The sequence below is a fragment of the Podarcis filfolensis genome (genome assembly GCF_964270895.1).
Source record: "Podarcis filfolensis genome assembly, chromosome: 1".
NCBI lineage: Eukaryota > Metazoa > Chordata > Lepidosauria > Squamata > Lacertidae > Podarcis > Podarcis filfolensis.
In genome coordinates, this window is record NC_139604.1 from 38805308 (window position 1) to 38818280 (window position 12973).

General features: G+C 39.1%; 1 protein-coding gene across 3 annotated transcripts in view; it reads left to right on the forward strand.

Annotated features, from left to right (window-relative positions):
• Positions 1-12973, forward strand: part of LRP1B (LDL receptor related protein 1B) — a 764381-nt gene that overhangs the window by 659149 nt on the left and 92259 nt on the right. For all 3 annotated transcript variants that reach the window (XM_083581632.1, XM_083581633.1, XM_083581634.1), the window contains 4 exons: positions 6615-6804; positions 8378-8582; positions 9403-9595; positions 11494-11619. In XM_083581632.1, coding sequence (XP_083437758.1) covers positions 6615-6804; positions 8378-8582; positions 9403-9595; positions 11494-11619 — 714 coding nt within the window. The remainder of the gene's footprint in view (positions 1-6614; positions 6805-8377; positions 8583-9402; positions 9596-11493; positions 11620-12973) is intronic.

Consider the following 12973-nt stretch of genomic DNA (forward strand, 5'->3'; position numbering starts at 1 on the left):
GGGTGTGAGCTTGTGTATGTTTAAAATGTAAGATCAGCTGCGTTGTCAACTTGTGATCTCTTGCACATGAACATTACTAGCGAGGAAAAGATTGCTCTCCAACATCGGTGATTTTAGATGTGAAACTATTATGGTTTTTAGATGGTTTTTAAAGACTAAATTAGTGGTTCGTCAGTAATATACCGTATTTTTCGCTCGATAACACGCACCTGACCATAACACGCACATCGTTTTTAGAGGAGGAAAACAAGGGAAAAAACATTCTGAATGAAACAGTGGATGTATCATTTTTGTGCTTCATGCTGTGGCCACAGACATGTGATCTGATGGTGAATTTGGGGTGACCCAATGCAAAAATCCTGAGAATCCCTGTGGATCCATGCTTTGTAACCACGTTTTTGCACCATTGCAGCCCCAGGCAACAGTGGGTGTGTGATTTTGGGGGGGGCAGGCTGTAGCCATGGACATGCTACGTGCTCTGATGGTGAATTTGGGGTGACCCAATGCAAAGATCCTGAGGATCCATGTTTTGTAACCACGTTTTTGCACCATTGCAGCCCCAGGCAACAGTGGGTGCGTGATTTGGGGGGGCAGGCTGTAGCCATGGACATGCTATGTGATCTGATGGTGAATTTGGGGTGACCCAATGCAAAGATCCTGAGGATCCATGTGGATCCATGCTTTTTAACCACATTTTTGCACCATTGCAGCCCCAGGCAACAGTGCGTGTGTGATTTTTGGGGGGCAGGCTGTAGCCATGGACATGCTATGTGATCTGATGGTGAATTTGGGGTGACCCAATGCAAAGATCCTGAGGATCCATGTGGATCCATGCTTTTTAACCACATTTTAAGTGGGGAAGGAAGGAAAAATACAGAATGGACAAGGAGCACGAGAGGGGTGTGCAGAGAAGCAGCTGGCTAAGAATGCAGGAGAGGGGTATAACGGGAGGGAGGAAAGGAAGGCAAAAGTTTTCCCTCACCTACCCACCCAAGCCAGCCAGCTCTCTCTCTCTCTCTCTCTCTCTCTCTCTCTCTCTCTCTCTCTCCCTCCTGCATGTTTTCAGCAGCACCGGAGCACAGAGACGACACTCTGCTTTCCCCTCTGCTTGCCTGGAGGGGAGGGGCTTTCCCTGCTCTTTGTTCCGTTTGAGCAAACACAGCAAGGAAACAGAGGAGGGTGGGCAGTAAGACCCTGAGGCAGAATGCAGGAAAGCAGCCACTTCCTCTTTTCAGGTTTCCCTTCTCCGAGACGCGCGATTTGATTTTTGCCTGATTTTTTTTGCCATTTGGCTCCAGGGACCACACATTCGCTCAATAACACGCACAGACATTTCCCCTTCCTTTTTAGGAGAAAAAATCTGCGTGTTATAGAGGGAAAAATACGGTACCTGGTATTGGTTTTGTTATTTTGTTAGATTATGTACCTGTAGTGGTGCATGAGTAACTGTATAAGAGCAAGTTAAGACTGACAGCATCTTCTCCTTTTATATTTGAATTATATTAGTAAAGTTCTTCAGTCTGAATGTCCGTGAGAATGCACTGCATCCTTTCCAACCTGGATTATGCATGGAGTGGCATGGGGGCGGGGATGAGGAGAGAGCTTGCAAAAGTCACAAACCAGGATAGGAGAAGTGGGAGATAGGCTTCTATTAAAATATAATTATCATTTTTAAATGGGGGGGGTTATAGGTAGAGGTCATTTACATCTTAGATTGGGCGCAAGGACTTATCTTTTATGCCCATGTAACTCTGTAAGGCACCATGCACTATGATGGTGCTAAATAAATAAAAATATTATTGCTTTATCACTGAAAAAATTAACAACAACAAATAAATTTATATACCACCTTTCATCTGAGGATCACAGAGCAGTTTACAGAATTCTTTTGACTGTCCTGACAAAACATTAAAATCTGCTGTTTTAGAATTGTTTTGCTGATGCTAACAACTAGGGATGGAAGTTGCATTTTCACTTGTATTTGTTTTAAAATTACGGTGAGTTGGAGCCAGACTTGGGGTTAATGGAGCTCCACTTGCATTGAAGGAAAGGGATGGAGAGATGGGTTCCCTCGGTTCTCCTTCCCCATTTTATTACTTACTATTCAGCCTTACTAACTTGGGAGTTGACTAACAACACTCCTACAGATGATCTCAATCATCCAGTTTGGATAAATAGGTCCAGGTTGTCCGTAAGGTAACTAGGACCTAAGTTGTTCAGAACTGTGTAAACTGATACAAGAACCTTGAGCCTGACCTGGTAGTTGATGGGAAGCCAGTGCAGTTTTTTAAAAAAAACCCAGCAACAACGATGCCACTGCATTCGGGACCAGTTGGTTTTTCTGTATGAGACCTAAGGGAGGCCGCACGCAGAGCGCGTTGCAATAAACCAGCCTCGAGTTTACCAAAATATGTACTACAGGCTGACTGTAGCTGATGATGAAGGTGGTAAAAAGGCATTCCTAGACTCAAAGGACAGTTGTACATCTAGTGACAGAGATGTGTGCAGGAGTCACCCCCAAGCTACATAAAGGTAAAGGGACCCCTGACCATTAAGTCCAGTCGCGGACGACTCTAGGGTTGCGGCACTCATCTTGCATTACTGGCCGAGGGAGCTGGCGTTTTGTCCGCAGACAGTTTTTCCGCGTCATGTGGCCAGCATGACTAAGCAGCTTCTGGTGAAAGCAGAGCAGCACACGGAAATGCCGTTTACCTTCCTGCCGGAGCGGTACCTATTTATCTACTTGCACTTTGACGTGCTTTCAAACTGCTAGGTTGGCAGGAGCAGGGACTGAGCTATGGGAGGTCACCCCCTTGCGGGGATTCGAACCGCCGACCTTCTGATCGGCAAGCCCTATGCTCTGTTGTTTAGACTGCAGTGCCACCTGCATCCCTATCTACTCCCACTCCTTAAGAAAGAAGAGGTAACTTGCCTATTGCCTGGACACGGGGACCACCCATCCAAATATTCCCATGATTCAAGCATAGTTTATAGGGGGCCCCCTCCAATTCACCACTGCATTCACACCGGAGTTTTGACAGCCTCTTCTGATTCAGATGCTACAGAGAAATAGAGCTGTGTGTCATCAGTGAGTTGGTGACACTTTGCTCCAAAACTTCTAATGGCTGCTCTCAACAGCTTCATCAGCTTATTCACTGGACTCCAGTTCCTTTCAACTCCTATATAATGACGTAGTTATGAAGCCAATACATATCTTTTTTAAAAAAATCTGAAAGAGGAAAGGATTTTAAAGGACTGAGTGAGAAAAGCTAGCATTCAGCGCCTAGCGTATATATATATATATATATGGGAAATGTTATTGATTTGCTTTTGTCAGTTTGTCACATTTTTCATAATATTAGTGTTCTGAATTGAAAGGCTGCCTAGACTATTTGTACCTTTAAGCAATAGGAGTTATAGAATAAATGTCAATTTATCCCTAACACAAAGTGACTGGCTTTGTAATATATTGCATATCTCTCCATTGAGGTTGTTCATATGTGTGTTACTGTTCCTTTTAGTTAAGTGGTTCCTATTTAACTGCCAGACAAAAGCATCTAGGTTAGCATTTATCTTACTGAGTATTAATCATGATATATATTTTAGGTTCCCTTAATATTTTTAGGCTTCTGTACAATAAGTTTTTCTATAATAAAATCTTAAGATCTATATATCATTTTTGTAATTTCACCATGAGTCGAATAAAATATGAAGTCTGTGACAATCCAGGAAAAAAGTATTAAATGTTTTGTGTTTTTTACTAATAAGCTCCATAGAAATTGCCTAATATTTAACTTTCTTTATGGTGTATAAAGAGTCCCGCAAAAAGCATGTGTCATTATAGTGTTAAATCTCTATTCCGATGAGTTGGTTGATGAGTTCAGTAAGTGCCACATTTTCTAATTTTACAAATTGCATATGCATACTTATTTTATCATGCTAAGTAGCATCTTTCTTTTAATGTTTGCAAAAAGGATCTAATCAGACAATCAAACAATCTGTCAGTCAGGAGACAAATTCTTCATCCTGCCAATTTATTCATTTTTATTATAGCTTATTATTACATGTTGGGGGTGGGGGTAGGCAATTGGTGGTTTGTTGCTTTATGACTATCTTAGGAACCCACTGAAAGAGTAAAGAATTAATTAGTGCTCTCATTGTGCCATTTATAATTTGTGTGAACTGTTGAATCATATCCTCATATGGTTTATTGCTTCAAAACACTGCTTTAATATCAGTCACCAAATGGTGACCACCTGTTGTCTGTTACAAATATTCTGTATGAACAGATTGTCAGAAACCAACCTCATTCCCAGCATCTGGGCTAGGAAAGCAACTGACAGACTCTTCCTGAAAAGGTGAATTGCGTGAACACAATGAGTGAGCACAGTAAACAAGAAAACAAGCAGTACCGGTAAATGCATAATATGGTTAAAATACCTCCAAAAATGCATTGACCACAACTCAACTCACAATATTCTTTATGGATATACTTTAGGCCAAACACCTAATTATGTATGGCCATTATTAGTTCCCAGTTTTAGCATGTACCGTGGTGAGAGAACAGATTGTATTTGTTGCTGAAATCTGTGCTTTCGTAACCACCCACTAGTCTTTTCCACCACCGCCACTGTGCTTTTTTCATTACCCGGTGGAAAGATTTATGTAGGAACTTTTTTGTGTGTGGAAATGAGGAATGTGCATCAAGCTCTTCAGCTGCTTTTAGTTCAGCAACCCCCATTATTGTTTTTTCCAAATTCATGGGGCCAGGGCTGGCTAGCCTGCCATCGTCTGCTCCTTTCTGGCCTCCTCCTACTCCCTTGCCTCCTTTAGTGAAAGGAGAGGCTGCGAAGGAGGAGGTGGTGATGGGAAAGCTGAGGTGGAGGTGGGAAGTATTTCTGTTTCGCCTCAAATGGCAAAACATCCTGGGCCAACCCTGCATGGGGCATAATAGGTTTCATGTACCTTATTCACCATGTCTTAGAGGGCTGAGGTTGGAGGAGGAATAGCTGTGCCTTCCGTATTGTAGGAAATTTTAAGAACAGAATCTTAAGAACAAGAAACATAATACGTTGAATGAACTTAAAACATGGGGGAAATAATATTTACAATCTCTCTATGTGTGTTTTTCTAGTTTAAACTAACCAGTTGTAAAAGTGTCAATTGCAATGGCTGGTGTTTTTTAGTTGTTTGTATTGTCTATGCACAAGAAAGGATGTTTCATGTGATTTCATCAGTTATTTTGTTATTTATTTGCTATTCCGTTTCCCAGGCAAGTCAGATGAAGAGCAGCAGGATAGTATTCATGGGCTGCATCTCATTGGTGGGATGTAATCCATCTTCATTAAGTTCAGTAAAAGTGATAGATGGCATTTGGCAATGTAATGATGTGATCACTGTACCATTGCCTCTGTAAATCATAAGCTGTTGCTTTCCGTTGTGTAGACAGTTAATCAGTTATATACCATATTACTGATTTAATTCAGATTGTCAGGAGCAGGTGAATAATGTGAGTGTTGTATATTAATATCATATTGTATTAGTGTTCACTTCATTTGAAACTCATAAACTCATAAACCCATTGCTTCATGAATGAGATGAAATAAATATAATTGGTGCTCTCTGTATTGAATGCCATCAGTGCTTTAATTTAGGCACTAAAGTGTGGGGTGGAGAGATAGTGATCTGGCCCACTAGCCTAAAAAGGTTCCCCACCCTGATTTAGTGTGTCAGGGCTGAAAATATTATATTGATAGATATATAAATCCTATGCATTATTACAGATTGAGAAAATCAGTGTATGGCATTGATTTTCATGTTATCAAAATATTATTTGACACTTCAGATGACAATGAAAAATATTTATCATGAGTTTGTTGGCAAATAATTAGTGTACGACAGTTGCTAATGGTTTCATATCCATCTTTAATGGCTATATCCAATAGGCTACATTCAAGTTGAAATCAAAGGACTTGCAGCAGTCCCCATTATCCTATGACTTCTGAAGGGGTCATTTTATTTACTTACTTTCCCTGATAGTTCTACAAACCCGCACAAACCAACCCCTACTACATTTACAAACCACTATTTATAAACTGCATTTATGTCCCCCTGCTACATGTACAAACCACTCTGATTGCTGTGTATGTTGGGAACGTTTCTCCAGCTGCCAGGCAACGTATGTTGGAAGCATTCTGTGTATGTATGGAAGCTTTGCAGTATCCAGTAGTTTGATGATATTCAACATTAGTCGTACCCCAAGTAGAACCTTTGAAAACTCTGCATATGCCTTAGGTGGCTATCACCCTTTATTCTTGATTCAAGATAACTCACCCCCCAACTCACATTCCAATTGTTGCATTTATCCACTGCTGTTAATTCAAACTGTTATTTAACAAGCATATTCAATCATGTTCAATCATATTCAAGTCTTATTCAACCATTATTTTCCAGAATAATTATTAAAACATTCATGCGTCCATTAGCATTGTACAGGTAGCTTATTTTTGTGTGGTAATTACATTTTTTTGCATGTGTGACAATGACAGTTTTATACAATTCTATTTTGGAACGTGCTCACTTGATTTAAATATAAAATATGTGTTCTCTATCAGATGTCGGTTCTGTGGAGGGTCTTGCATATCATAGAACATGGGATACTTTGTATTGGACCAGCTCTACTACGTCTTCTATCACAAGACACACAGTTGATCAGAGACGGAAAGGTGCTTTCAACAGAGAAGCAGTCATAACTATGTCTGAAGATGATCATCCACATGTATTAGCTCTTGATGAATGCCAAAAGTAAGTGCTATAGTCATATTCATTACTGTATGACAAACTTTACATTGTCAAGTTAGGTTCCTCTTGGTTGCATTAGGAAACAAACAGTGTTGTGTGTATGTGTTTCTAATATGAGATAATTCCAATCAACCATAGTCTGTGGGACTACCAAAGAGTAAGTGCACCTTAATGTTTTTAATGGATTTTGCCCAAAATGTCTTGATTTCTACAAATTCCTTTTGGTATTAGATAGTGTTCTTTATCTTTTTGCTTAATTTTTGATGCTGGTAAAAAGATTCAAGTTGTGTGGGGCAAGGGCAATCATTTGTTTGTATATGTTGCCTATGCAGGTTTCAAGTCTTTTATTCCCCACGTCTGAAGGACTTGTCAAATGACACCCCACCTTCCTGTTGACTCCTAAAGTATCCCCTATTTCCTTTACTGACATGTAAAACAGTATGGTGGTGGTAGTAGGAAGTGTTTCTCCCCAATTCCTCTTCTTGTATCCCAACACATTGGAGACTGCATCAGAACTGGCAGAGCAGTTGAGTTTGGCTCTTGGAATCTCCATACCGGCATTGTGGCCTGTAGTCTCAAGACCCACCTATCTGCCTAATGTGCTGAGGCCAGAGTTATGCACCAGGGAGTACTTCAAGACAAATGAGTGGAAAGAAGAAAAAATAATATGTCTTCACTGCTACTGTCACCTCCTAATTGTAGGAAAATAAAGAGAAGGGTTCTTGAGGGACTGGTAGCTATAGGGGAAAGGAATGCCATAATGCTTTCTATTGCACTGCTCTTCTTCCAAGTTGGAGATGTGACAGTTTCCAGGCTTCTTGAAATCTCTCTTTTAAAGTCCTCTTCTCCAGACATTTGTTTTCAAGTCAATCTTGGGTGAATATCCATTGCATCTCAACCCTGAGATTGGATTGTTAGAATCCCTGAACAGAAGTGGCACTTTCTAGTGTGGCACTTCACCATCCTAATGTGGGGATTTGTGTGTGTGTTCGTGTGTGTCTAGATTGCCTTTCAGCTTTTGGTGGTGGGGTTAGCCAAAATATTTGGGTGGAGTGTCACTTAGCTTGATGTTTTAAAAGGTAGCCCAAGAGTTAAGCACATTTTCTTTTTCTCTCAGTGCCAGCCAAAGTTTTTTCCTCCCTCACAGGAGTTGACAGCAACAGCACTTACATCTTGACACAATGTTGTTGCCATCATGTCAACTCCTAAGGAAAACATGTCCTACAGCGACTGAGCAGAGAGATGGACCGTGTGGGGGGTGGAGAGACCTTTTAACACTCAGACTACATATTTTAAAAGATGTCAAGGAAAGCTCCCACTCCCAAAACATCTAGACTATTTGCCCTCAACCCTGGAACCTTTTGTCCTATTTCAGTAGTTGTTTCACCATTCCCTTAATCTAAAGAAGTGCTGCTGATGTAGATGTGATTTTATGGTGATTACAAGGACCTGTTTTCAATAATTCCATCAGCTTTAAAAGCAGAACCACTGCTGCATTATATGCCCATTTATGTGGCTGAAATGTCCATTTTAAGATGAGGAAATTGTGTCTGTCTTTCAACCTTTTTTCATATAGTTTAATGTTTTGGACTAATTGGAATGAGCAGCATCCAAGCATCATGAGAGCTACATTGTATGGCAAAAATGCACAAGTTGTTATTAGCACTGACCTCCTGACACCAAATGGACTTGCGATTGATCACAGTGCAGAGAAATTGTACTTTTCCGATGGCAGCTTGGGGAAAATAGAAAGGTGTGAATATGATGGATCACTCAGAAATGTGAGTAAGATCATAATGCTGATTTCTAGAAATATGCTGATACTTTCTGTATAACTGAAGAAAAATAATTTACAATAATATTGCCTTCGCCATTCAATGCCCTTTAATCCTTATTGATGTGGGGAAAATAATGTGTGACTTTTAATTATCCAAATGCAACTACATTGCTATAGAAATGCAACTGTATTCTGAACTATTGTGTATGCCAATGACACAAATGATGCCAGCATGCCAAGAACTGATACATAGCATCCCAATTACTTTTATTAAATAATTGATATATATAACAACAATTATTCAGTCATAATTTTAACATTTCAAACTCCAACTCCCTTCCTCCTCTTTCTGTGGTTTTTTAAATTTCTTATCATTTTCCTGCATACTCCATATTATCTCAACATATTCTTTTATATATCTATTCCCGCGTATATCCCATATATATTTTGAAACTGCAGGTTTTTACATTAATCCTTCCATGTTATTAAAATGTTATCATGACCTTACAAATCTAAAAGATGTGATTTCTTCAATAACAACCATTCCTTCAACCAGCACATACAATCTGCTTCGTAATATAATCTCGTATCCAGCAGAGAGAAACCTTCTCTCTCTTTCACATCTATCAATACTTTATATGTTATGGTTTTTCCCTTGCCAGATATCTTTGGAAATAACTTTTTGCCATTTGTTGAAACAATCTGTCTTGCCAATCTCCGATATTGATTGAAACAAAAATAACATCCTGTGGAAGAAATGAAATAGACAAACAGCAAGAGTATAAATATACATTCAATTGATGCCTATTTCCTTTTCTAACCAGGTGATTGTCAAATCTGGACCTGGCACCTTTCTCAGTCTGGCCGTTTATGATGACTGGATCTTCTGGACCGACTGGGTGAGAAGAGCTATTCTGCGATCCAATAAATATACAGGTGGAGATACAAAAATTCTTAGATCTGACATACCACATCAACCAATGGGCATCATAGCTGTTGCTAATGACACTAACAGCTGTAAGTTACCAAACACACCATTAATATTTATTTATTGGTAGATAGTTTTTTTAAAAAAAAATAAGTAAAAAGGTTATTTTTGTAGTTTATCATACTGTAATTCCTTATTTAGTTATATAGTAACCTTTTATATGACAGGAAAGTCACATACCAAAGGGGCTGCAAGCTTAACTAAAGCATTTGTTGACAAGTGCTAATCTTCAGAAGATGATGGGTTTGCAGTGTTCCTTTGGATAAAGAAAGATGAAGAATTCTCTTCAAGCCTTGTGCAAACACCTGGAAAGTTATAACCATAATCAGACTTGCCCAGCATGGTTAATTCATAGACTAATGCACAATGCATCTTGATATGGATTGGAATTTGCAGGAAGGTCTTTGGAACTCAGTGTCTGATACAGATCCATTTCAAACTTCTTTGGGGTGAATGTCCCATAGCCTAAATAACTCCCTAAGGCAGTGTAGTACTAGGCATTTATGGCATCATGCACCTAGGGATGGGGAGAAGTTTAATTCAATTTGCATTTATATGCATTTACAATTTGTATTTTTCAAAACAGTGTGCTAACTGAAGCACAGCTATCTGTCAAAATCTGAACTTCTCTGAATTTTGCAATGCAGTACAGCAAAGTATAAAGAGCTGTATACTAAAGTGTGCCGAACAATGCTCACATTAGTGAAAATTGCATATATAAATGCACAATTTTAGGAGAAATCACATGCAAAATGTAAAATTGCATGCAAAGCTTTGGAGAAAGTCACACTAAAATGCTCATGAATTGTCATGAAGACCTTTCTTTAAATTAATTCACAACATGATGTGGAAATGTGGAAAACTGAACTTAAGAGTGGAAAAATGAGAAACTGGGATAAACAGAAATTGGCAAGTTTGCCCATCCATATCACACACCACCACAGTGTTATAATAATGGGGTTAGACACATACTTCATGAAGGAACTAATGCCACCCAATTCAATGTACCTAATTCTTCTAATATAGTTACTATTGGCCTGCTTATTAGACTGCTCCATTAACTGTGTGTGTGGAGTCCCCCCTTCCTCACATCACTGCTGTTTACCTGGACTGGCCTGGGGCAGGGCAACTCCTAAATTGAGGTTTGTGTTGGATTGGCAGCAGCACTCCCATCAGTGCTACCCTCACCACCACCTAGGAATGTGGGACAAATTCTCCTTCATTCTCATTTTAATGCAAATCTACATAATTTGCACTTCCTAAAACAGCACATGATCTGAAGCACAGCTTTTTTTGAGATCCACGCTTCTCAATTTTTTGCAACGCAGTTCTTCATCTCAAAATGCATATAAAATGCCTATTATTAGTGTTAAGTGTGCATATAAATGCATTGTATTAGGGAAAAATAATTGCAGAAATGTGCACTAGCAGAAGCCAGCACAAGGATTCCTGCTAGCATAATGGGAATTGGCACACAATGCTGTCCCCAAATTTTCTCTGGAGCATTGAGACAACCCCCAGGGAAAAGAGAAGGGCACAAGGTTCGGCTATGCAAGGAAAATCCTTTTTTATAACTGCAATATTTTTATTTATATGTGCAGTTTTGAAGGTATCAAAATACAGTCACAGATGAAGCACCTTGCAGCTTCCTATTTTCCATTTCCCCCTCTATGTACTAAGAGCAAAGCTTAAAATTAATTTGTGTTTCCTTAGGCGTCCCATAATTTTGTTAGACATAAATCAGTCAAGATTGAGTGGCTGGGGAAACCCAGCCAGATGGGCAGGGCATAGATAATAAAATTATTATTATTGTTACTATTATCATCAAGCGTTTCTGAACAATAAAGCAAGTAGTACCAATGTCAATATTAGATTACTTCTTTTTTATGGTTTTATATTATAGTGTCTCTCTTTCTCTCTTTTTTAGGTGAATTATCCCCTTGTGCCCAGATGAATGGGGGCTGTCATGACTTATGTCTTCTGACCCCCGATGGCCGTGTTAATTGTTCATGTAGGGGTGAACGAATACTTACAGATGACAACAGATGTGTGCGTAAGTAATATTAATTGATAATAGCAGCAATTGGCAAGGGAGCTTGTCTCCACGCTGCCTGGGGCGTGTGTGTGTGTTCTGCACCCCAGGGGCGGGGCAAGGGATGGAGGACAAATGGAGCCCACCATGGCTGCTTAGCCCTGCCACTGGAACGGCACCAGGAACAAAAGAAGGCGTGAAAGCCATAGATATGGAATTTTGAACTGCAATCAGGTGAAGCAGGTTCTGACAGGGTAATTTCACAGTAAAATTTAGTTAGATTAAAATCCTACAGCATATCTAGATCCAGCAGTATTTTGCTTGTATCTGCTAAATTGTCTGGAAAATATATTGATGAAAGCTTATGAAGCATTTCTTTTATATATACGTAAGTGCTTGAATTTGCCCTTGTGCGTTCCAAGAATTATGTATGCCTTACAATTACACATAACCATGGGAGGAGTACCCAAACTTTTTCACTGCACCCTTTATCTTCTGTCTTAACCTATCTGTCTGCCGAATGTATGACTCAGTGTAAAATGTTGGTTATAAATCAAATCAAATCAATAACAACAACAACAATAACAATACTAATTGTTATTTGTGCATATCAACTGCACAAATGTCCAAGAGTCATGACCGGTGGCAAATAGTGGAACTACTCACATCCTTTGAACTCTCCACATACCCATTACTCTCATAAAGAGAGTGATCTAAAACCACCAGCTAGAAATGTGAAGCAGTATTTTGAAACATCCAGAAAGTTAGCTGAGAAATGTAAGCGTTCTGCCTTTACCATTCTCTAAATTTTAGGACTTTTTGCACCTTTCTCCAATGAAACTTTTGGCATTTCCCAAGAGTCTTTAAGTGCTGCTTGCAACTGTAAACATCAATTAAATTTACATTAATTTTAATATTTCCATATTTGGTTAATTAGTTGTATTTAATAATGTATATGATTTATTTGAATACTTCACATCAAGAGGCTATTTAAAGAGCATAGGTGACTGCTGGAATTAAAATGTTTCAAACTTTGGAATTGTGCATGTAGAGTTGATCTAAAGCAGATTTTCTTCAATAAATTAAAATGACTGTACTATAGATATTCAGTCCTTGTTGCATTGGTGCTCCTGTTTGGCATTATAATTGAGATCAAGTGGCTCCTACAGATGATTTACAGTGATAAAAAACATGTTAATTAAAGCTGTAGCACAGCTGCCGTGTACCACAATCTTAGAATAGCTGTGAAACTCATATCCTGTAGAGATCAATTGATCTTGTATGGACAGGCACCTGATTTGCAATGGTTCCAAGTTAATGTAATTAAAACATTAGTATTTCTTATTAACAGCTTATTTCAGTATAGACTTGGAAC